This window comes from Nuphar pumila, chromosome 15, assembly GCF_984573655.1.
Source record: "Nuphar pumila chromosome 15, dmNupPumi1.hap1.1, whole genome shotgun sequence".
In the NCBI taxonomy this organism is placed as follows: Eukaryota; Viridiplantae; Streptophyta; class Magnoliopsida; order Nymphaeales; family Nymphaeaceae; genus Nuphar; species Nuphar pumila.
Window position 1 is genome coordinate 34,720,517 of NC_143263.1, and position 27,030 is coordinate 34,747,546.

The window sequence follows — 27,030 nt, forward strand, 5'->3', positions numbered from 1 at the left end:
TTTGAAATAACATTCATATAAGTTCAAACTCTTTCTTTAAAAACCTATTTTTTCATGAAAGATATGTAAACATGTGCAAGAACGTAGACACAAATATCAAGGTGTGCAAACTACACCCTCTCCCATGCTTGAATGACATTGTCCAAGTGGCACTCCCCCATGCTTATATGACACTACGTGAATGCACATGAAATGCAATAAATGAGGGAAAAGCGTAAAAACAACCTGACATAAATTATACATGCACGTTCTATGAATGCAATGTATACATGACATGACGTGAAAACCATGAATGAAATGAAAAACAAAAACCTAAGAAAATCTGCAAATCCTAAAAAAAAATCTACTAATATACAACATAAGGGTTGCCTTCCATAAAGCGCCAAGTTTTACGTCCCCAGCCAAACGGATCCTTGAAAAAACCCTTCATCGTCCATGAGATCAATGAACATAAAGTCAAGCTCAATCAGGCTCTCTGAAGAAAAGAGTGTCATCTGTGACATTGCGCACTGTGTTTCTGCCCACTCGACCCCTAAAAGTAGTATCATGACTCTCGCTAAAGGAAGAACGGAGGTTAGTCTCCTCTGGGAGACTACTCTAAAAAAGAGAGTCTAGGACCGATTGACTATCGATATATGAAACATCAAACAAGGGGTGGCTATGATTATGCTTGACTAGGTCAAATACCTTTTGCATCTGAACCTCTTGCTTGCTAAAAGCAATCAATGGTCCTAATGCCTGGGAGACTGGGGCTCTATGAATATATAAAGAATGTAGAAATTGTGGGCCTTGCCCCTTCTCCTGAGGTCTAATGAAGGAGATCGACTTGTCAGTGGGTATAATATTGAGATCATGAGTTGATTCTTGAATAGGGTGACACGCCTTCCCATTCTGAAGGGATGTAACTGATTTGACCTGCGCAGGGTGTGAATCAGTGGGATGCAAGCCAAATGACATGGAATCCTCTTTCTTGGGTATGACAACAGGCTGACTAGATAGGTTTCCCTCGCTTTGTCTGTTGAAGGCTTTAGCCAACTGTCCCATTTAAGTCTCTAGCTTGACTATTGACTGCGTGTGAGAACAAAGAGTGCCCTTGATGTCAAAAAAGACTTCTAACATCTTTTCCTGAAATGATATGCGCGGTGTAGGTTCCTAAGGAGAAAGCAGACTATATTGGGGGTGGACGTGTGAAACGATGGGACACAAGTAACTTTGTGAAAAGTTACTCTGTCTATGCTGTGTCTGGGAGGGCTGATGAGGTGGTTTCGCCATCCCAGGTTATAAGTGGGTGCAAATGAATCGTGCACAGGCCTAGCAAAACCTTGGGCAACATTCACCTGCTCCTGAACGAATTCAGAATATAGCGGTGCTGTCGGGCACTCAGATACACAGTGTGCAAGGCTAGTGCATAGCTCACACACTCTTCCTACTAGACTTCGCAAAGAATTGGCTAGGAATTGATCTAATTTCATACTCAACTGGTCAACTTTGGTATGCAAATCTCGCTCAGACCCTACTTCAAAAATCCCAACTTTCCTAGGACTAATAGGCACAGATGTAGTCCTATCGAGCCGTGAAGACAAAGCATGATGCATCTCGTTCTCACTCAAGGTCTCAAATAAAGACCAAGCCTCACCCTCACTCTTGAGCATGAAAGTGCCTCCATACGACGAATCAATCATTTGACTGTTCTTCTCAGTAACACCATCATAGAAATATTGCACCAGTTGTCAGCGAGGCACTTAGTGGTGGGGACACTTGAGGAGAAGATCCTTCATCCTCTCCCAAGTCTCATGAAACATTTCCCCCTCTATTTGTGAAAAGCTGGTGATGACCTTTCGATATTGGTTCATCTTACCAATTGGGAAATATTTTTTTTAAAACTCTCTTTGCATATGTTCCCACGTGGTAATTTGAACAGTGTTTAACGCCTTCATCTAATGCTTGGCTTTATCCTTCAGAGACAAGGGAAACAAGGTTAACCTCATAGCATCGTCTCCAAAATTGTTGATTCGCACTGTCGAGCAAATCTCAAGAAATTCATCGAGATGACGATATGGGTCTTCATTGCTAAGGCCATAAAACGAAGGTAGCATATAGATTACATTGGCCTTTATCTCAAAATGGTTTGCTCCTACATTAGGTCTTGCAATGCAAGAGACAGGACTATAGGTGTTGGGCATGAAGTACTCCCTAAGAGGACGAATCATATGCTGCTCCTCAGCCATAGTTGCAGATCTCTAGGCTCTCCTAATAAGGGACTCTAGGTCCTCAATTGGCTCTACCAGCTCGGGGACAAGTGAGCGTCGCCCTTGCATGTACCTTGACGTAGACTGGTGCAACACACGTCCTAAATTTGAGTTTTTCTACCTAACTAATGCGCTAGTGGCCAAACCACGCAAACCACAAAGCGAGTAAACTAAAAAAATGAGAAATAGACAACCACCACACAGTTGCACACAACAGGAATTATACAAAAAACAAATGAAATCTATATGCACGGTACTAATCGTACACAGTCACCTCTAAGGGGATCCTAGTGGGTGGGCTGTGCAGAAAACTAAGCTCGTCTCTACGGTATGCACACACGTCGTTCTAAACCTAAATGCAAAAAACAAACACTAGGCAATAAAGTGAATACTTGTATTTCGTCGTTCCCCGGCAACAGCGCCAAAAATTTGGTGTGAGTTTTATGAAAACAATTTTTAAAATAATATTTTTAATAAAAACAAGTGTGACAGCCAAACACCAAATAATAAAAGTTGCCTCGCACTAGTGGTAGAGACCGGGTCGAACTCAGGGAACGGGAATATTTCGTATTCAAACAAACAACTAAACTATTCTTTATTGCCAAAATGAAAAGTACGAAGAAAATCTAATTAACTACTTATTACAACAAATAAATACCCTACGCAGAGGGTTTAAAAGACTTTATTTACAAACCCAAAATTAAATTCCTAAATTCTAAAATAAAAGCAAAAATCCTTCTACACTTGTGCATCTGTGTCACTCGATCACTTCCGTTCCTTCCTGTGCGATTCTGAACAAATCAAAAGAACACGAGCAGCACAAGAGAAAAAAAAAAAAACTACACTAAGCAGATTATACTAATTAATTGCTAAAAAATGAAAGATAATATGAAAGAAATCTAAATGACAAATTTAAATGAAATCTAAATAACAATTAACTAAGTAATTCTAAGACTAAATGTAATATCAAACTAACTACTAACATTTTTTTAACTAAGTAACTCTAATGCTAAAGCACTAAGTAAATGTGATTACTTAACTAAGTAAATGAAACCACAACTTTGCTAACAATTTCAAATCACTTTACTAACAACTAATCATATTATGTAACTAATCAACAGTTGATCATGCATCAAACATTCATTGATTCACTTTTAAAAACAAGTAACATTCATCAAACATTCAGTTTTAAAAACTAAACACCCGTGAAAATCACTTTTAAAAACAACACAACCGTGAAACTGATTTTAAAAATAAACTGTGAAAACCCTTTTTTTTTTAAAAACACACAGCCAGTGAAAATCCTTTTTTCACGACCGAACGAATGAAAAAAGAAGAAAGCCCGATCCTTTCACGGTGGCTCAGAGAGAGGGTGCCGTCAGAAAGTAGCAGAGGAACCGTTGGATGATGAAGGCTCAGCCAGAGGTTTGCCGATAGGGAAACTCCGGTGAGAGCACACAGAGATTGCCGGTAAATAAAAGCAATCCAGCCAGCTGAAGAGGACTTTCCGGCAACAACAAGGAATTCTGGCAATGAAATATGGTCGATCTACCAGAAGAAGCAGCAGAATCCAACTGTAGACAAATGACTCCGACAGATCTGATTCCGGTAGAGGCGAACGATCTGACTCTTTGATTTCTAAAAATGAGATTCATGGCAGATCTGTTGATCGAAGATCGAAATTAGAATTTTAGGCCAAGGCATTCGATTCTAGTTGCAATTTAAAAATCAGGCTGGATAGCAGAGGGATTCCGACATACTGGAATCAATCCAAACTTCCGATCGATTCTGGAAATCAGTTTCGATCGGCTTTGGGAATAAAAGTCGCCATAAATCAGATTACAGTCATGACGATCAACAGAATTCTGATAAAAAATGTCTTCTTTTTCTGATATTGATCCAGATATCCGGCTATCTTTTTTTTTATGTTAAAAACATGGCAGATAGATGATTAGACATCTGATCGATTGAAAGACATTCGATCGATTGAATTCTATCATTTCATCACTAGAAACAAACACAATCGATCAGATTATGAACTTTTATCTTCTGATGATGCTGGTGCTTTTTCAAAAACCGAATTGATGCTGATGCTACTACTTTGCAGTTATCAATGTGAAGTTGCTGTAAACTATTAATGACACTAGATCCTAAACTAATATAAGCTACTGTAATGAAAACTAATTAAGCCACAAGAATTAAAAAATGAAAACAGCATATGAATGCTTGTAATGTAGGCTATAGGGAAACAAGATGTGATGCATAAAAAAAATGATCGAAATGTAAAATTAAACAGATCATTATTACACTACGTGAGATAAAAAAAGAGAAAGAATGAGAGACAAAGAAGAGAAGAGGGAATAAAAAGAGAAGAAAAGAGGACTTACAATTTTGGCTGAGAAGAGAGGTTGGAATCCTCCTTCTTGCATTGCCACCGGATTGCACTCCATCGGAAAGAGAAAAGAGGGAGAAGAAGAAGAAGAGGCAAGAAAGTGGCAGAGAGGAAAGGGAAGAAGAAAGGGGCTTTGCAAGGGAGAAGACAATCCCTCTCAAACCCTATGTATCATATTTATAAATTTTGAACATTTTTCATAAGCCATTCTCTTTTCTGAAAATTCTATTTTGATACCTCTCTTAAAGAAAACTTATTTGCAAAATACCTCAAATTCACTATATTTTATAAAAACCTATTCTAAGCCTATTCTAACTTTATTTTTTTTTAAGAATTAGACCTCGTGTATTAATGACAATCACTAATATATACACTAAATTGCAAAATAAAACTAATTTTTAAGCATTTTCTATTTTTTTATCATTTTAGCACATTTACTCGAAACTAGCATAAATTTGAGTTTTTAAAACATTTTCTCATGAAATCATGCATATTTTAATATGAAATAAATCCTAAATATATGCATGATCAATCTATATGAAATTACCTCCTGGACATCTTCAAGAAGGAGATTCAAATCTCATTTCCAAGCTTAGAAAACTGATTTATGGGTTAAAACACACTACAAGAAAATTGTTAATTAGCGACGGAAATTAGCGACGGATTTTTTCCGTCGCTAATTAGCGACAGATTAGCTAGAGATAGAATCTGTCGCTAATTCGCGACGGATTAGCGAGGAAACAACTTTTATCGCTAATCTGTCGCTACTTAGCGACGGATTAGCGACTGCATTTTTTGTCGCTACTTTTTATTACAAGAACACCATTTTAGTGATGGATTTAGAGAGGGAACTCTGTTGTCGCTAATCCGTCGCTAATTAGCGACGGCGTAGCGACAGAATATATTCCGTCGCTTTTTTTGTATTTTGATTTAGCGACGGAATGTTTCCGTCGCTAAGCCATCGCTAAATGTCGCGTAAATCCCTAATCCCATCCCTCTTTCTCTTTTTCCTGTTTCGCTGTATTGCTCCCGCCCGCCGCCCTCTCCCTCCCGCCGCCCGTCGGCTCTCGCCACCGTCCGGCCGTCGTCGCTCGCCAGCCGCCGCTCCCCGTCCACCGCTCGCCAGCCGGCGCTCGCCAGCTGCCGCTCCCCGTCAACCTCCCGCCACCGCCCGGCGACGCGCATGTAATCTTCTTCTTCTTCTTCTTCTTCTTCTTCTTCTTCTTCTTCTTCTTCTTCTTCTTCTTCTTCTTCTTCTTCACGCTGTACGCCCCGGCGATGGCCGATGAGGTTGAGCCTGGGCTATCGGCGGCGAACCTCGCCTGAGCTTGCCTTGCCTCAAGCTCATGGCCTGAGGTGAGGCTTCGCCTGAGCCGGGCTTGCCTCAGGCTCATAGCCTGAGGTGAGTCCTCGCTTGAGCCAGCCTCATGCTCGAGCCATAAGGTGTGCTCGTTGAGGCCAGGGTTGAGCCCTCGCCTGGGCCAGGTTCACGTCTGAGCCTCCCCTGAGGTGAGCTCACCTCAGCCTAGCCTCCATTCTTCACTTCAGTCAGGCTTGAGGTCTTGCTCATCCACGCCTAAAACTTTTTTGTTTTTTCCTGTTACAGTTATTTGGACTTTTTCTCCTTAAAAAGTTTCATGCCATGACCGACCATCTAAAAAACTGCCATTTTGGATCCAACTTTGTTTGAGTAAAATTCATATTTTGGCAAAACGTGGACTCATGACAATACTTTTTAGACTTCTAAATATTAAGACTTTCAGAAAAGGGTTATCACACTGTTATTCCACTAGAAAATGCCAACCATGAATTTCATAAAGAATAAGAACAAAACATATAAAATTTCACGCTTAGAATAAGAAAATGTCATTGAACAAGGATATATAAGTGGAAACACACATTTTAACAATATGTTAAACTTCTCCACAAATAGGGCAATATAATGATGACAAAACACCATTGGAAGTAAGACATGTGAGGTTAGTACAGGAGAAGAAGCATATACAAAGAGAACATGTTCCTTGACTCTTGATGCAAAATTTGTCAAGTGTTAAAAGCTACAAGCTAAACTTTCTAACTCCTTAACCTTAAGAACCTACATTCAGTGTAAACTTGCAGAGCCATAAGTATTTTTTTTTCTTTTTTCCACTTTGGTGATGATCATGAATGTGTGCATCAAGCATGAAAGAATCAGATTTCTTTTTTTTTCCTACTTTGGGCGAAAAGTTTTGTAACATTGGTGCAATTTTGAATTATACTGAAAACATGGGAGCAATTTGAAAAATTAGCCTTTAGTTTTTTCATCGAGTTCTCACTACAATTTGATGTTCAAGCTTCAAAAACAAGGTTCGGAGTGCACTTATAATTTTTCTCCCTTTTTTTTAGGGGAAGACGCTAGTTTAAAAAAATATATCATCAATGCTTCTTTTTCACTTTATTTCATCGCATTTCATCATTAGATATATCATCAACAGTTTAGTTGTTTTTTGCATTGCATAAGTATTTGTGTTTCCCTAATTAGCTTCAATATTCATTTTAACACAGTGTTTTTTGCAGATTTCTCAACGGAACTCGCTTGTGCCCTGCCACCCGTGGTAAGTAAGTGACAAAAACAATGCAAATCGGGTAAATACCCGTGGTGAGTAAGTGATGCAAGCACATCACATGTTATTTAATTTATTGAATGTAACACTTTATTGTTCACACACTCACTTAGTTGTTGATATCTAGGACTGCTTTGTTGGAGTTCGGAGATCATGCTGAGCATGATTTTAATGTATGAGAATAGAAGTGTTCTTATTTTTGGAGTACGGAGTCCATGCTATGCATGGTAGTAGTTAGTGGGATATTGAAGTGTGTTTGCTGCAGATACATGTTTGACATTTGTTTGATATGAATTATTTCGATGTATTGCAATGTTTGATGTGATTGTATCCATGCTTACATGTAGTTACTTTCAATTTGATTATGTCTTCCATGTGAAATTGTATACTGAAAGCATGCTTCAAATGAATGTATCATGTCATGAATAGTTTGCACATGAAAATATTAAGTTATCAATGCATGCATCATAATTCTTGTGATTGTATGACATCATATATTGCATGATAAATTTGATATTTTCTTCATCATAGCATTCTGATGGTTCTCTTTTAACTGGTTAGGATACTATTCGTAACATCATACGACAGAATGACTGCAAACCGTGAATGGATGTACCGTAGGATAGTGGACAATGAGTTATCGCATGAATATATGGATGGTGTCGATAGTTTTATTGAATTTGCAACGGCAAGTGTCAGTACGGTAGATCCCATAGGTCGGATTAGGTGTCCCTGCAAGATTTGTAAGAATAATCGATTTGTAAAACCTCATGGCGTTAGACATCACCTATACAGGAAGGGTTTTGTGAGTGATTATCAGAACTGGATGTTTCATGGAGAAGAATTTAGAAACGATTTTAATGCACGGGTGAATATGGTGCACGATAATCCATATACGAATTTGATATTTGATGCTGCAGGAACAGAACTGGGTTCTGCTATGAGTTCTAGTGATGTAAGAACTGCCGTAGATGAAGAATCACCAAACGATGCAGCTAGTAGATTTTATGATTTACTTAAAGATGCTGATGAGCACTTTAGAACGATTGTGAGAGTCACACTATCTTGTCTGCAGTTCTTCAACTAATGAATTTGAAGTCCGAGTATAATTTGAGTCAATCATGTTTTGACCGTTTGTGCATGATTGTGAAGAGTATGTTGCCTAAAGATGAGAAATTGCCACAAAATTTCTATCGTGCGAAAGTTATGGTCAACGCTCTAGGTATGGGTTACAAAAAGATTGATGCTTGTCCAAATCACTGCATGTTGTATTTCAAGGAGCAGGAAAACGACATATCATGCCCGTCATGTGGGCATCCTCGGTTCAAGCCAAAGACAAGAGGCAATGGTAGCACGAGATCAAAGGAAGTTTCATACAAGTCGCTCCGCTACTTTCCTATCACTCCTAGATTGCAGCGATTGTATATGTCTTCAAAGACAACTAAACACATGAGATGGCATGCAAATAAAGTTCGACACGATGAAAACAAGATCACGCATCCTGTTGACGCTGAAGCTTGGAAGCACTTTGATCGTACTCATCAGAACTTCGCAATGGAAGTGCGAAATGTTAGACTCGGTCTATGTACAGATGGATTTAATCCATTTGGGGGTAGATCAACTCCATACTCATGTTGGCCAGTATTTGTAACTCCATACAACCTTCCACCAAGCTTGTGTATGAAACGTCTAAATCTTTTCTTGTCTCTGTTGATCCCTGGTCCGACCTCACCTGGCCAAAATCTTGATGTATATCTAAGGCCATTGATTGATGAATTAAAAGTACTGTGGGATTACGGTGTTACCACGTATGATGCCCACAAAAAACAAAATTTCAACATGAAGGCCGCTGTTCTATGGACAATCAGTGACTTCCCTGCATATGGTATGTTATCTGGTTGAAGCACACATGGGAGGTTGGCTTGTCCGTACTGCATGGAGGATTCCAAAGCTTTTAGATTGAGGCATGGAAGGAAGCCTTGCTGGTTTGATTGTCATCGTCGATTTCTACCCAGCGATCATCCGTTCCGACGTCAAAAGAATGCATTTAAAGCAGGTACAACTGAAACGGAAGGTTCATCCTCAAGATTGTCTGGCATAGAGATTCTAAGAAGATTGCGATACTTTCCAGATGTATTAACAGATGCCCGCAGTCCTACACCCTTCCGTGGATTTGGGAAGGATCACAATTGGACGAAAAAATCTATTTTTTGGGAACTACCGTATTGGCCGACCCTATTGATACGACATAATTTGGATGTGATGCATGTAGAGAAAAATGTGTTTGATAATGTGTTCAATACAGTAATGAATATTAAAGGAAAAACGAAAGATAATCCAAAGGCCCGTATGGATTTAAAATTAATATGTAAAAGACCAGAATTGGAACTCAAAGAGTATAATGGCAAAGTACTGAAACCAAAGGCGAAGTACGTGCTCGGACCTGATCAAATAAAACATGTATGTCAATGGTTGAGACAACTGAGATTTCCAGATGGATATGTCTCTAACATTGCTCGGGCTGTGAAGATTGACGATGGACAGTTATATGGGTTGAAGAGCCATGATTGTCATATCTTTATGCAACGATTGATACCCCTAGCATTCCATGATATGTTAGACAAACCTATATGGGGGGTATTATCTGAGTTGAGCGGATTTTTCAGAACATTGTGCGCACGGGAGGTCGTTGTATCAGATATAAAGAATCTCGAGGACTCTGTCATCACCACTGTTTGTCTGTTAGAAAAGATATTTCCGCCAGCATTTTTCGATGTTATGAAACATTTGATCATACATCTGCCATATGAACTAAGGGTTGGTGGCCCTGTGCAATATCGATGGATATACCCATTTGAAAGGTATATGTTTTTTTATATTTGTCTCTTTATTGACAGATATTTAAAATTTGAAATGTATATTCTTGTCAGATGCATGTTCGACCTAAAAAAAAAGGTTCGTAATAAAGCAAGAGTAGAAGGCTCTATTTGTGAGGCGTACACTTTAGAAGAGATTTCAAATTTCTCATCTATGTACTTCGAACCTCATATTCCAACACGTTACACATGCCCGCCCCGTAACGATGATGGAGAACAAGTAACTGTAGCTGACAAGCTGTCGATATTTCAACCACTTGGGCATGCATTTGGTAGTTGTCGATCAAGGCTATTGACAGATCGAGAGCAAGATGCAACACACATCTATATTCTTTTTAATTGCTCAGCGATCGACCCATACATCGAGTAAGTATATGTATATGCAACTCAATTATAAATCCTTTTATGTTCTATATGTGGATACATGGCTCGGTAATATAAGTATTTGTGGTTTGCAAACGATTTGATCTGGAGTTGCAAAACGAAGTTTCACATCTGACTGATGCAGAAGTACAAAAAGAACGTGAAACTAAGTTTGTGGAGTGGTTGAAACAGTTGGTAAAGAAGCTAACATAAATTTTGTACTTATAAACAACACTAAGTTACTTAATTGATCGTGATCACAATCATTGTTTATGTTTGTGCGTAGGTTCGCAATGGTGATGTTAAAGATCAAGGAATATGTGATTTAGAAAATGGTCCGACCAAAGTTGTGCAATGCTACAACGGGTATATCGTAAATGGTTATCGATTCCATACAAAAGACTACGGTATAAACAAATCAACGATAAATAGTGGCGTGTGTGTCAAGGGTAGCAGCTACGGTGAAAATGAACAGGATTACTACGGTGTTATAGAGGAAATAATGGAGTTGACTTACTTAGGCACGAATAACAGGGTTACGATATTCAAGTGTCATTGGTTTGATCCAACTGCAACAAGACTCGACAAAGCTTCAGGCATTGTGGAGGTGAATCATAAATCCAGGTTTGGAACATATGAACCATTCATATTAGTCTCGCAAGCTCAACAAGTTTATTATACTTCATATCCGAGTATAAAAAAGTCAGATAGAAATGAATGGTGGGCAGTTTGCAAGGTGAAATCCAAACTATACCCCGAGTATGATCAGTTACAGGAAGATAAGTTAGCTGAAGACAGTGATTACTATCAATCAGATGATGTCTATGACTTCGCTTATGGTCACGATGTTGCGCATGATATGCATGTCATATCTCCATTGGCCGATGAAACATTCATAGATGAATGTGATCCAAATGATGTACCAAGTGGATGGGAAAACAATGAAGAAGAAGAAGAAAAAGAAAAAAGTCAAACTAGTGACGAGGAAGAATTCTCAAGCTAGTGAGCAAAATCTTATACTACAAACCTCTATTTAAATGCATTGTAATACTTGATGTGAGTTGTATTGCAATACTTGGTGTGAATGATCATAAATTTTATTTGAATGTATTGTAATACTTGATAGGAATGATTCGAATGCATTGTAATACTTGATGTAAATGATTTCAATTATCTGAATGTATTATAATTTATGCAATTAACGAATGATTTGAATTAGTGCAATACTTGATGCCAATGATTTGAATTATTTGAATGCATTGCAATGCTTGATGTGAATGACTTGATTGCATTGTAATACTTGATGTGAATTATTTCAATTATTTGAATGTATTATAATTTATGTAATTAACGAATGATTTGAATTAGTGCAATACTTGATGTCAATCATTTGAATTATTTGAATGCATTGCAATGTTTGATGTGAATGACTTGAATGTATTGTAATACTTGATGTGAATTATTTGAATGTATTGTATGACATATGTTATTTGTTAGAATATGGTTCGTGGAGGTTATAGTGGTCACTCATCCAGTAGTAGCTAGGCTCAGCCTTCATCTTCACGGGCTCCTGTGATAGGTATATCATATAACTAATTAGATGCTTGATTAGTTCAAATGCACATTCTGAGAATTTCTAATGTATTTTTTTACAGATGATGTTGCGCCTGTACACGACCCACCTACACCAGTTGATCACACAAGTCAACAGCCAACACAGGAAACAGGGTCTTCTCAGGCTGGCACAAGAAGACTCATTCGAATAGTGTATATCGATAATCGACCGTAAGTATTTTGTTTTCAATTATTGCATATCTTTTAAATATTTTATATTGATATTTACTGTGTAACAATTCATGTGCAGCACGAGGTTTGAGCCACAAGAAGTAGTACGAGAGATTAGGAATTCACTTCTTCAACATCTACCAGGACCAGTTGCTCAATGGAAAGAGTACCCAAAGGAGGTGTTAGACAGATTGTGGTCCTCATTCATGGTATACAGTTGTTCCTCATAGTTAATGTGTTTCATATTTAATTTATTTAAGCAATGTCTACTAACTTTCTGAAAATATTTGTAGGCTTCGAATCGCTTCGCAACTACGGTGGAAGAAAATGATGCAAGAAAGGTGTGGCAGAAAGTGGCTGCCAATCGATTTGCAGACATGCTGCACACTATGAAGACTGCAGCAAAAAAAGCATCTGGCGTAGTAAATGATCCATTACTGTGGAAGGGCCATGGTCCTATTACTATCAGGAGAGATTACTGGGATGAAATGTGCGCTAAGTGGGCGGGAGATGCATTTAAAAATCGCTCTGCGAAGGCTTTACAAAATCGATCGAAGATGCCCGAAGCCCATCTACACACAGGTGGATCTAAGACATTTGGGAGCCACCTAAAGAAAATGGTAACTCATCAATATATAATATTAATTTTATAAGTATTGTTGCAAACTTGTGTACTAAATCTTTTGTCATTTAACTTCGCAGGAAGCAGAAAAATGAGGCAGTGTACCATATAAGGATGTGTTTGTAGAAACACATAAACGGAAGACCACGGGAGTCTTCGTATCAGAGAAGGCGAGAACGACAATGATATGTATTAATTCTATTAATAATCATTGCAATATATATGCAAGTTATCATAATGTTATCATTAATTATTAATGAATACTTTAAACATTATTTTGTAGGAGGCATATGAGCAACAGATGGTAGAGCGATATGGCGAAGACGCTACTTAGCATCCATCATTTGATCCTACAGCATGGGTGACTGCAGCAGGTGAACACAAAAAAGGTCGCGTGTTCGGGTTTGGGAGTAATATGAACACTTCACCAGTTATTGGTTCTTCCAGTTACGGCTCACCGACTTCTTGCGCCGACATAAGCTCCAAGCAGCCGACTATTCTTTCTGGTGATGATGTACGCGAGATCATTAATGAATCACTGAATAACTACTTTCAATACACCGTCGCCCCCTTTCTCCGAAATGAGATCAAGGCCGCTGTTCAGGATAGGGGATCTTCGATTTCAAGTCCCTCTCAGGTATAATCACATATTCAGTTTTTTGACTGCCTTAGAGCACATATGAGCATGCTATATTCATATATTCAATTTTTTGACTGCCTTAGCACACATACGAGCATGATCGAATCACATATATGGTTTTTTGCCTGCCTTAAAGCACATCTGAGCATGGTAGAATCACATATAGAGTTTTTTTAGATGCCTTAGAACACATATGAACATGCTATAATCACATATTCAATTTTTTGACTGCCTTAGAACACATATGAACATGTTATATATCATTTATGATATAATCACATATAAATTTTTGGCTTTGCCTACCTTAGAGCACATATGAGCATGCTATATTCACATATTCAATTTTTTTACTGCCTTAGCACACATATGAGCATGATAGAATCACATATATATATATATATATATATATATATATATATATATATATATATATATATATATATATATATAACTTTTTGTCTGCCTTAGAGCACATATGAGCATGATAGAATCACATATAAAGTTTTTTTGACTGCATTAGAACACATATGAGCATGCTATAATCACATATTCAGTTTTTTGACTGCCTAAGAACACATATGAGTATATTATAATCACATATTCAGTTTTTTGACTGCCTTAGCACACATATGAGCATGCTATAATAACATATAGAGTTTTTTTACTGCCTTAGAACATATATGAACATGTTATATATCATTTATGATAGAATCACATATAAATTTTTTGGCTTTGCCTGCCTTAGAGCACATATGAGCATGCTATATTCATATATTCAATTTTTTTACTGCCTTAGCACACATACGAGCATGATCGAATCACATATATAGTTTTTTGCCTGCCTTAAAGCACATCTGAGCATGTTAGAATCACATATAGAGTTTTTTTAGATGCCTTAGAACACATATGAACATGCTATAATCACATATTCAATTCTTTGACTGCCTTAGAGCACATATGAGCATGATAGAATCACATATAGAGTTTTTTTATTGCCTTAGATCACACATGAGCACATGATAGAATCACATATAGTGTGTAATTTATTTCATTATATTTTGTTTATCAATACTGACTGTTCTTTTCTTGTGTAGGCTGCTAGCAATAATCAGGGTAGTGGAGCTGAAGGGACAGATAAAGACAATGAACAAAAAGATGCACAAAATCTTGGCGATGATTAGAGGACTGTGTTGAAGAAGTTCTGTTTTTTTTATTTTTTCTAATTGTAATTGTTGAATTGTAAATAATTAAACTTCTTAATTTTAAGGTGGAACGATTAATTGTTGTAGATTCTTGTTATATAAATTTTTTTGTGTGGTTTGTTTTTTATTTACAGGAAATATAAATTGTACAGGAAATATAAATTGTACAGTTCTCGGTAATTAATTTTCAAATATATTTTTTTTTTAATTTTTTTTCGTGTTTGCGACGGATTAGCGACGGAACCATCCGTCGCTATTCATATTAATATAGCGACGGCATAGCGACGGAAGTAAATCCGTCGCCAAGCGGTGGTCGACGTTGAGTACCGGCGGATTGGCGACGGAATATAGCGCTTGTTATTCCGTCGCAATTAGCGACAGACCTGGCGATGGAATAATTCCGTCGCCAGTTAGCGTCGAAATATTCGCGACGTAAGCATACTGTCGTCTCGTTGTCGCTAACCATGTTAGCGACGGATTAGCGATGGAATGTGGTCGTCGCTAATCTACTGCTTTGTTGTAGTGACGGTCTCCTCGAGCTTGGCATTACAAGCTCAGTCAAGCACTTGAGAAAGAAGGTTTTGCAAGAAGCTATGTCGATAGCTCACTGTTTATAAAAATAGATGGTGAAAAATTTGTTATTATACTCATTTATGTGGACGAAATAATTATTATTGGAAATGATCAGAGAAGCATTGACACTAAAAAAAGTTTCTTATAGAATTCATTTGATGTCAAAGATCTTGGGCGATTACTATATTTCTTAGGCATAGAAATAGCTCATTCAAAAAAGGGTTTATTCTTTTGTTAGAGAAAGTATGCCATTGACCTCCTTACTAAAACTGGGAAGATAGGATCCAAGCCTACAACTACTCCTATTGAAATTCATGAGAAACTTGATGGTTCTATGAAAGAAGTAATTGCTGATGTTGAAGGATATCAAAGACTTGTGGGAAAGCTCATTTATTTAACTGTTACCAGTTTGATTAGTCAACACATGCATGCTCCTAAACCAGTCCATATGAGAGTTGTTGATCGAATCCTTAGATATCTGAAATGATCTCGTGGACAAGACATGTGGTATAAACGGAATGAAAATACCTACATCAAAGGCTACTCAGATGCAGACTGGGCATGAAGTTTGGATAAAAAATCCACCATTGGATATTGTGTATTCGTCAAAGGAAACCTGGTTTTGTGGAGAAGTAAAAAGCAAAGTCTTGTCACTAGATCTAGTGCAGAAGCAGAATATCGAGTTATGGCAACAACGACTAGCGAATTAACATGAGTGAAATCTCTTCTAGAAGACATTGGTCTCAAGGTTGAGAAACTCATACCAATGTATTGTGACAATCAAGCAGCTATTCATATTATAGCTAACTCAGTCTTTCATGAGAGAACCAAGCATATCGAAATTGATTGTCACTATGTCAGAGAGAAGATTCAGAATGGGGTACTCTATACACCATACATTCAAAGCACAAATCAATTGGCCGATGGCTTCACAAAAGGAGTCTCACATAAACTTTCCTATGATCTCATAAGCAAGTGGGGATGCTTTAACATATACGCCCCCACTTGAGGGGGAGTGATGAAAATATCTCTATAAGGCAGCTAGTGTTTCACGATAAGCTTGACTTCTGGAAATTAGGAGAGAATCCTGCAGATTTGTTAGAGCTGATTCTTAGCAATTCTTGTTAAGGTAGTTACTATATTTTTTTGCTTTCCTTATTGTATTATCCTCTTCTTTTGTATAAATATCTCATGTAAACAGTGAAGAGATATATAAAAAAAGTGAGCCTCTGAGCTGCCTTCCACCATTGATGTAGGTTGTATAGCCGAACTATGTTAATTCTCTATTGTGACAAATCGTGATAATCCCAACGGCCACATCGTGTAAATCGTTACACGATGTTACTTGTAAATCGTGACCCGGCGTTGTCTACAAATCGTAACAATCTCAATAGCCACACCATATAAATCGCTACAGAATTTGTTGATTTTATTTCTTCAAGGGAAGGGATTTATCGATTTAATCAGCAGTTAAAATCATGAGAAATTTTCAGAGCTAACGGTTTTAAAGTTAAGTGTGTATTTGATGCATAATAAACTGGAGTGGGTATTAAGAAAACAAAAAGCGTAGGTATTGCTCTGTTGTGAAGTGCATGCTACCATGTTATTAACCTAGATCGGTTTGGATACATGTATGATCGGCAACCTTCACATTCGTTTTTCTGCTTAAGAATATTTACTGTCCTCTATTTCAACATGACGGGTCAGATTTGATTGTTCATACTCAGTTGCTGATCTAGTGAGATGTATGTGAACAACATTTTGGGACCATACCGACCTACCCACTTGCAAATCCCCATCCTCTCTGCCCGTATGCAAGAAAGAAATGTTCAATATTAGACACCAACCAAACATGGAAAATAAATACAAGAAAGGAAGGTCCAGATTTCTTCAAAGCATAAAGAAACATGCCAACATTTCCCTCCAAATTCTAGGTAACAATTTTCCAAACCAATGTATTGGACAACCTTTTTTTGGATAGCGTGGGAAACCACCTCACTCGCCGAGCTCATTAAGGCCCCCCCCTCGCCCCTGAAAGTTGGCTTGATCGCTTTGAAGAAAGGCAAGGAACAAGTGGGAAGACAACATTATTGAATATTCCGCGACTGTTATGGCAGAAAGCCGTAGCTCTTTTCTTGGGATCTGCAGATGCCAATCTCACGTTGTCCAGCAAAATGCCTGTGCACCCAACGCTGTTGCTGCATTTCAAGTTGATGGCCACTTCGGTTGATGATGTGCCAACCGCCCCAATGTAGCTCACATCGCTTATTTGCACTGCTGCTGTCTGAAATCATTGACAGAATAATGAGAAAAACAATGACCACAGGGGCTCGGCACACCTGGCTAAGTGGATTGGCACATCAAGAGTTCGATACTCAGGGTGCGCCTCTCTTGCCGGAAGGCCAAAACAATGGGGAGACCTACCCAACTGGTGGGGTGGGGTTGTGGCAGTACCCAGAGGTTTTATATCCAAGAGGGGCGATTGGCGAAGCATGGATGCAAAAATGGTTAGGATCCGGAACAACAAAATACATGAGAATTTGGATCGTAATTCGATCCGAAACAGCCGAAAATTGCGAAACCTCCATCTTGAATCTGACCCATTTGCATATGGCAAAGGGATGGCTGAGGCTGTGAATCCTTCTCCAACCGCCCTGCATAATCTGGCTGCAGTTTTGATGAACTTTAGTGGCAGTTTTGACTGCCGCTATACATCATTCTTGTTTTAGTAAAGCTAGTTAAAAGCAGGGCTGGCAAGTTTTGTCCTGGACACCCAACTGAACCTGAACCTAATGAAAATGCTGACCTGAATATTATTCGGGTCATACTAAACCCAACCGGGTTTGAACTATAATTTTTGTGGGATATCCTATCTGACCCAGCTGAACCAAGTAGTAGTATGTATTTTTAAGTGAAAAATATATGTTTTAAATACCCTTTAAAGTATACAGGTCAGGTTTCATCTTCCATTTCTTGGCCTGAAATAACCCGAATCGGAACCGAGCCAGGCTGATTGTTATTTGGACGGGAGAACCCTCATGGGACAGATACCTGACCAGTATTACAGTTCAGGACAGACTTATTTTGATGGAATTTAATTTAGGAGGACATGAAAGAAGCATTTCAAGATAACCAAATCTTGAAATCATCTACTTGATTAATTTCAAGACAACCAAAAAGCTTAAATTTTTTTTTTTGTAAAGTTAACGTGTTCAAGAAATCACTTACTTGATTTGGACATGCTTGGTTAGGGCAATAGTATTGGTCAATTATGATTGGGTTGTCTACTCTTGTGAATTGAAGCTTCTCGAAGACTATGTTTTTGACCCATCCATGACCTCCCTGCAAATCAAACAAAACCTTTAGTTGATAGTCAAAATGATGAGGCTAAACCACCTCTATTTATTGATGCAAATTTTAATGACATCCAGATAGGTTTTCAAACCTGTGAAACCGTCCTGATATATATATATATCATGCACACAAGTGGTATCATGCAAAAGTGTTCACAACATATGCAGTGCAGCAACTGGCTTGACAGCCACCCATCTTGACATTTCTCGAGATGGGTGTGGCCTTCTCCAGAAATATTGAGATGGATGGTCATCAGCAGTAGAACATGCAGGACGGCTAGCTAAGCTGGCTTAGCCTGCTGTACTTAGGGTCGCTGTCCTGTTAGTGCAAAACTCTGAAGGCTTACCCTTTGACCCCAGGGAGTCGCCGAGCTTCCGCTTATGCAGAGGGTGATGCCCATGAGATTTGAACCTAGGCTGCCCGTCAAACTGCCTAGGCCCCATCTCACTACGACGAAACTTGTCATGTTTGCTGGTACTAATGAGACCCACCATAAGATAAACCATACCCGGACACAATAAAATCTATATGAACCAGACTCGGGCCATAACCGGCAAAACAATAATTTTTATCATTTTTACATTGAAAATTTGTGGGTCTTAATTAAGTGGAACTTGGGTCAGGCCCGGGTCTAGTATAAAACTTCACAAACTATACCGGGTCCATGTATTAATCAGACCTTCGAGTCTGGACCTAGGTCTTAATTGGGTCTTCTTATTTATCACCATACCCATACCCTATAGGGTTTGGTTTGGGTCGGGTTCGGGTAAACCTGACCCGTTGACACCCCTAGTTACAATGTCAATGTAAAAGGTGAACATAAGGCATGAAACTTGTCATGTTTGCTGGTACTCAATGTTAAGAGCAAGTCTTTGTTTGACTGTTTTCAGGAAATCATGATGCCTATATCAGGAAATTAATAAACACGAGGCCCTTTTACAGAATTAGGGGCAAAAAAATTTGGCCCGTAAATGAACTCAACCTAAACATTTACAGGCATTAATAATCCATGATAAGTTTTTTTTTTTTTACTACATGCATACCAAAAATTAAGTTGGATCACGGACCTGCCATGTTTTGATCCGGACCCCGTTTGTAGTTCCAGTAAACTTGACATCCTTGACATGCACACCTGCCACCGCGGCCTTAGTCCCATCCTTGCCAAGACTTCCAATGCTGCCCCAGATGCAGATAAATGGTTGAGAAGCAATTTTCACTAGATCAAAATAAGACTCCGTGCAAATTGAAGATGGTTGCAAACGGTTCGGATTCAGGATGGGGCTTTGGCAAATTTTGGTTGTTCTGGATCTGATTCTTTAATGTATTTTCTGATCCGAATTATCCAAACTATTTGCATCCCTATGGGAAATGGATGGTAGGACTTGACCCAGTTAAGGGTTGGGGTTAAATCTAACCTAGATTTGTAGATTCCAGGATTATATTGGTATAGATCCAAGTAAACCAATTGAATTAGGAACAACATGTCCTTGATCCAACCCAAAGTCATCAAGGTTAACCCTTAATCTGTAGTCCAGGTTGCCTTTGTCTACACAGGTGGTTTGGAGCTGGGTTTTGTATAATCCAATCTAGGCCTATGTAAAATCTAGTGTGATCCGAAGACTACCTGGCATATGAACGGCTAGATCCAATTTGAAAAAGAGTTGGTCCAAGTCCGTGTGGACCCGGTCAGACCTGTTTGGAGTAGGGTCTGTCCCATGATATCATAATTCAGATTAGCCTAGGTGAACTGGGGTCCAGTCCCCTACAAGCGTTTCTAGTTTGGGTATAGGTGGCACTAGGCTGAATCTCACCCGTTCGAGTTGGACCCAAGTGGGTATGAATCAAATTCGCTGGGTGGGTTCTGGTGAGGGTTAATATGGTCGGATATAGGCAGGAAATGAGGAAAACATAACCATATCAGCCCACTTTGGTCTTACATTGTATCTTGTATGGCAATGAAATATAAGAACCTTTTTGTTTTAATGATGAGAAACCTTTTTAGGTCACTTAATGGGCCTGCCTCCCTACAAAGTAAACCCCGGGTAGTCGGTTGGTACACATGCTTACAGGTAGGGCTGATAAACTAGCCGAACATAGCTAGAGTGATCAAGCTCGGCTGTGTCTTGTGTGGAGCCGAGCTGAGCTTGAAATCATGAAAAGCCTGAGAACAAGCTTAGATCATTTGCACAAATATATATTTTCAGAATTGAGAATAATAAAATTTAGAACCTAGACCTACTAAGCCAAGCTCAAACTGATTCATTTAGAAAATAAATAATTATTTCAAACTTGTAAGCAAAACTTATTGCTTGCAAGCCAAACACTTCAACCATCTTCACTCTATGACATAAAATATATGCAGAATATATTGGTTGTTGTTACTAGCTGAGGGGAGCCGAACATTGGTTGTTCATGCTCAAAGCTTGTCAAGCCCATTTCATGAGTTCGAGCACGCTCTTTATGAGCCGAACATGAGCCAAGCCACGAGCAGCTCATCTCGTTTCCCAACCCTACTTACAGGGACTGGCCGAAAAATGAGAATTATTAGTTGGCATAAGATGTTTTTTTTTTTTGAGAGAGAGAAAAGATGGCATAAGATGTTAATTGGCAGAGTTATGAAGAAACCTAATGCCGTGGCCTGGTCCGCAGGAGATCCTGTTGATGTTGAGGTCAAACGAGTCGGACAGAATAGAAATGCAATCATCACCTGCAAATTCACATGAAAATCATATTGAAGTTGGGTACAAAGTAAGCATGAATGTATAATGTCATTCACATAACATAATCACCCTGCTCTCCTCTCTTGGCCGTGCAAATGATTGCAAATTTTCAGATATTGATTTTTTTGTATGGTCAGGAAACTTTGTGTTTGAAAACCTATCGGTAAAAAAAATTGCATTTGAGAAAGTATAAAAGGGCATTTAACTAGGCATGAAAACGAAATAGTTTATACTCATGTAACATGGGTATTTCAACGCTTAATATGCCTATGTTTTTCTTTTGAGATAAAAATGCTTAGAATGCCCATGTTGATGCTGGTACTGAGGGTGCTACCACTGGGTTCTTTTCGATGCTCGCACATACCAATATATCACATATTATACACTTATATAACATATATGTTATGTACTTTTAATTTTCACTGAAGTTCTCTCTCTCTCTCTCTCTCTCTCTCTCTCTCCACTAGGGGTGTCAATGGTTGGGTATATGACCCAATCCTGAACCATACTGAATCCGTTAGGGTTAGGGTCTGATAACAAAGGAAGGGTCCAATTAAATATCCGAGTTGGACCGTGAGATCCAGATAGCAAACAGACCACTTTATCAGATCAAAATCAGTAATTTGTCAATCTAAGAAATATAAAAAAATATTGTTTTACCGGGTTTGAACCTGAACTGGTCTAGGTAATCTTTAATGGACAGGAATATGGTTTTTTCTATAAAAGATCTGATTGGAGCTGGGTCTAAACCCGGTATCAGCACCTCCTGACTGGATCTGGGTCCGGACCTCCAAAATACACAAAATCTTTTGGGGAGGAGCGCCCGGCTAGAGATCCTTGTGCCTGAGATTCTAGGATCTAAGATTGTTTAGGATCTGTCATTTGACGCAATTCATCAAACGCAGCTTTACACATTCTGGACTCAAATGCACAAAAAGGTCCCATCATATCCTTTGACTTATAATACAAAATATCCTATGTTGATCGTGGCCACTCAACTTATGCATCTTGAACCAGGTGAGAATGTGGACCAATCCAGCTGTTGATTTGACATCTAAGATTGGATGCAGGATGAAACCCATCCTATGTCAAACGATGGGATCCGTACTCACGGTTACCAAGTTGAGCCAAGTGTCGATTAGTCATATATCCAACTAGTGTCTCTTCCACTGTTATCAACAGGTATTTGTATCACAAAGGGCAGAGATAATGATTCATGCAGAACGTCCTCTTTAGGCTCCAAGGAAGCAGATCAAGTGCAACATGATGGCATACTTTTGGTGGTGCTTCTGCACCTGATCACTCTTCATCTGTTGTTGAGCCTCACTGAGAGGCTATATTCCAAAGATGGTGATCAGGTGCAGCAACACACCAAAAGTGTGCAATCAGATTGCACTTGATCTTTCCTCCGCAGAGGCTCTATTTTGACCACCGTTCTTTATTCTCTTTTATACAAGTCATATTGAAAGCTGAGGTCGTATTCCCCCGTATCCGCAGCTGTGTCTATGTGATATAAATCTGCATGAAAGAGCTGCAACTCAAGTGGTGCCAAGGACTAGATACCATACCTGTCTGGATGTTACAGTCATCAATTTGCACGTGCTGAGAGCCTCCTAGGTTTATGCCATCCGTGTTTGGGCTGTCACCTGGTGCTCTTATGTTGAGCTTTGATACCCTGACGTGCTGGCTGAAGACTATCTTTACATGCACAGATTGGCTGTTGACAAAGTTGAGCCCACTCAAGGTGAAATAATCGCAGTGTGCAATGTAAAATGCCTGTCCATTCACCACACTATACTCTTTATCATTTCATATAGTGACCTACTTAACAAATGTATGTTCTTAACAAACTTTGTCTCTTACTCACCGAGGGTGCCACTTTACAAGCCTGAGAGAGAGAGAGAGAGAGAGAGAGAGAGAGAGAGAGAGAGAGAGATCTGTTAGAATTGATCTAGCAAAAAAGAAAGATTAGCACGACGAAATAAATTTAATATATTAAAGAAGGAATACATTTCAAGACTTAAACCTAAAAGAAAATACCCTTCGCCTTACCGGCAGGATGGCATATTGGAGCCGTTATGATGTTATCACTTATCACTGGCTAGGGCTTGACAACAGACTGGTCTGCCCAAATGTGTTAGGCCTCAGGCCTAGTTTTTCTGACCCAAACTGAGCTTAAACCAACCCGACAAAATTTTAGGTTGGGTAGTGCTAGCCCGAAGGCTATATATATATATATATATATATATATATATCAGGTCAAGTATCCCATTCAAAAAATGGATCCATCTTGGATCCCATCAATTCTTCTACATTTTTTAGATTTTCGTTAAAAGAATCTATGAATTCAAGAAAATGAATGAGAACTGTTGGGAATACATGATGACTTGCAACCCAGTCCAAATTAAGCATATGGGCCTAGTAGGCAGGCTGTGGACTTTGTATTAGAACCGTACTTGACCCGATATGGGCCTAGGCCGAACTGATTGATCAACAGGTCGGGCTTGACCAGGCCCTACCTGTCAAAAGTTCCCAAGAACAAAGAAAAAAAATTAAGACTTATTTTTGACAGACTAAGAAAACCCTTAATAGTGGCAGCTGCACATTGGCGAGGTCAGATCAGGTGATATGCCAAAAGACAATTTTTTTGTGTTTAGAAATCAACATAACTCGTGAACTTCATCACCATAGGGGAGGATCAGGGGTAATGTGATTGAACATTTTTAGTGTGCTGCTGCACGGATCACCCCATCTTTATGATAAAACCTGTCAACTGTGGGACCCAACAGCAGCACACCAAAAGTGTGTAATCACATTGCACCTGATCCTCCCTCGTATCACTAGGACTGCAAATGAGTTAGATTTAGGAAAGGTTTTTTGCAAATTTTAGCTGTCCTGGATTCCATCCGATCCAACTCACCAATGTATTTTGGGATTCGAAATCCAAACCATTTGCATCCCTACTTATCACCACCTTTGTTTGCCTAATGTTGTTTTTTGTTAGGCCACACTGTTTGCACAGTGAGTGGTGGTGATGAATGCCGCAGACGCTGGTGATTTCAAAACACAAATTTTTTGTATTTTGGTACCACTTAATACGACCCAATGTTGTCAGTATTGGGATACATATAGTATCGGCAGAAAATAGATATGCTTCACCCCTGGATCGGCTATTTTTAATAAATGTTAAAAATACTTAAAATTATTTTTAATATTATTTTGATAGCTTTTACATGTGTGACATTCTGATTAAGTAATATTTTTTTAATTATTTTTTGGCAAATTCAGAACAATTCACTTGAGTATCGTTATCGGCCGATTCACTTGAATTGTTGGCCAAATGATACAGGGCCGATACCGATACCGACAACATTGATCTGACCTCTTAGTAGGCTTTCAGTTGGTAAAACCCTTGAGGTCCACCTCTCAGCCTGTAACGGAATATCCCAACTATAATGGTGGTTTCTTCTCTTTATTAAGAAAAAAAAAACTTAGAGGTCCCTCTGCCCATCAGTGAGTACGACGAATTACAGTCTATTTATATATACACTTACAGATCTTTGTTTGCAATCCCACCAAAGGGTGCCGCGGCCGTTGATCGTGCCGGTGCCATCGATGGTCAATCTTTCGACTCTGTAGAATGCTAGCCAATAGTCTGTGTTCGTATTCTTCCATACAGAAGGATTGCGAGGTGCAGTTATATTCCCAAAAATCTGCACTCGTGCCAAAATGGAAACATGAACAAAATAGAAACTAGTTATATCAAGAGAGAGAGAGAGAGAGAGAGAGAGAGAGAGAGGCTTTACTTGAACATGAATAGAACCAGCAATGCAAGAGCCATTGAAGTAAGAAGGATCCACCAAGAACGTCTTTCCCCTAGGGACGATCAATGTCACTGGGCCTGCTGTGCTGCATGCTGCTGCCCAGGCATTTTGAAACGCCTAGGAAAGATATGTACCATATATACCACAGTAAGCTTCATATACCAAGTTTCACCAACTTTACAACTAAGGTTACTATCTAAAAATTATTCCAAGTTGCTAGCTTCTAGATCTCACAGCCTTGTTGAACATCACCTCAGTGTTGTTGATAACTCTAAATCCTTAGTTTATGTGGGAAAATTAGTCGATTTTTTTTTTTTGCAGATATAGATCAACAAAAAATGTCCAAAGGATGTCTAAATGTTGGAAGACTCTAGATATCACGAGTTCGATTCCTGCTTGGGAGATCAGATCTAGCGCATGGTGATTATCACCATTTCGCACAGCGATTTTTTGTTCCGAGTATTCTGTTAAGTACCCAGCCCAATTATTGGATCTGCTCTCCCTGCTAAGGTCAAATCCATGACAGGTATGGAACAACATTGTGGTCCGGTTTTACCACAACAAGGTGGTGCTAAATCCTGAAGGGTTCCTAGTTCCTCGTCATAAAAAAACAAAGTATTCTTAGAGATTGCCATCAATGATACAAAACAAATTTTACCAAAAAATTCTACCTTGGTGTCATGAGTCTTGCCATTACCAACTGCTCCATATCGAACAACATTGAAGACTTTGCCATTGGCTCTATGAATGTCCCCTGCCCAACCATGGGACGGTAGAAGAGATACCAATATGATACAAATGGCTACTGAAGGATGAGAGAGTGAAGGATACATCTCTGGTGGGCACTTGGTGCATACAAGCAAAGCCAACGACACATTTCTCTGAGACTAGTTCCCCTTATAATTGAGAGCAATTTCTCCAAAGGTGGACATTTTTGTAGTGAGATTACACAGGATTCAGGCCATCTCTTGGGTATTTATTTTCCTTACTGTAACTGCAAAAAATAGCACAAGGCAATCTGCAGATGTAGCAATGCGCCCTTATGTGCCATATTTGACACATGCGTTTCCTATATAGTCTCTTTCCTTTTTGGCTTTTAATTGGTAAAGAAATGAAAATGGTTGTACCATAGGAAAAAAGTGGGGTAACCAGCTGCTGCCACGTAGAAAGATAGAGTCATTCTTTTACCACAATCCTTCGCTTTGTTTTTCATAATGCCCTTTATATCCTCGAAGGTGCATTGCTCCTCAATGGCAGGGTTGTTGCCTTGACTTTTGAACATTATTGAAAGTCACTTGTAAATATAACAAAAGATAAGGAGAAGAAGAAGAAGCAGAAGAAGAAGAAGCAATGGTAAAATACATCATTATATTGTTAGGTACAGATGCAGCAGGGCGGATTCTTGCAATTACAGTCTCTACAACATATATGGTATAATTAACTCAGGGCTGGGAACCCTAAGTAAGGGGTGCAAATGGGTCTGATCTTTATCCGATTTTTGTAGGACCGAAGGTAACTCGGGGGGAGACGGGATCAGGTAAGAGTAGGGGGGTGTCAATGGGTTTGACCCGAACTGACCCGTACCAAACCCTATAAGATCAAGGTTTGGTGATAAACAAAGAGGTGCGGCTAGAATCCGGGTCAGATTAATATATGGAGCCGGGTTTGGTTTATAAAATTTCAGACCAAACCTGGGCCGGACCTGAGTTTTGCAACTTTTCAATATAAAAAAGATAAAAATTATTTTTGCTGCATGTTTCTTCCAGATTGCTCCACGCAAATGCTGGTTATATTTATGTTAAATCCCAGTCATGTGTTCTTGTTGGT

General features: G+C 38.9%; 1 protein-coding gene across 1 annotated transcript; it reads right to left on the reverse strand.

The window, feature by feature from the left end:
• Nucleotides 1-17,316: 17,316 nt before the first annotated feature.
• On the reverse strand, nucleotides 17,317-26,036 carry LOC149815101 (putative polygalacturonase At1g80170). Its single transcript, XM_089990480.1, has 9 exons — nucleotides 25,875-26,036; nucleotides 25,186-25,320; nucleotides 24,934-25,092; nucleotides 23,836-23,898; nucleotides 22,948-23,155; nucleotides 21,285-21,366; nucleotides 19,727-19,835; nucleotides 18,534-18,647; nucleotides 17,317-17,589 (listed from the first exon to the last, which is right to left on the reverse strand). The coding sequence occupies exons 1-9, from the start codon at nucleotides 26,034-26,036 to the stop codon at nucleotides 17,317-17,319; spliced, it is 1,305 nt and encodes a 434-aa protein (XP_089846606.1).
• Nucleotides 26,037-27,030: the final 994 nt, after the last annotated feature.

What these genes read in the sequence shown, in the direction of transcription:
- LOC149815101 (XM_089990480.1), bottom strand. Translation starts at nt 26,036, where the DNA reads ATGTATCCTTCACTCTCTCATCCTTCAGTAGCCATTTGTATCATATTG. An exon ending in CTGGTTCTATTCATGTTCAA is followed by an intron (nt 25,093 to 25,185) that starts GTAAAGCCTCTC and finishes GCACGAGTGCAG; the next exon opens with ATTTTTGGGAATATAACTGC. An exon ending in GGACCAGGCCACGGCATTAG is followed by an intron (nt 19,836 to 21,284) that starts GTTTCTTCATAA and finishes CATCTGGGGCAG; the next exon opens with CATTGGAAGTCTTGGCAAGG.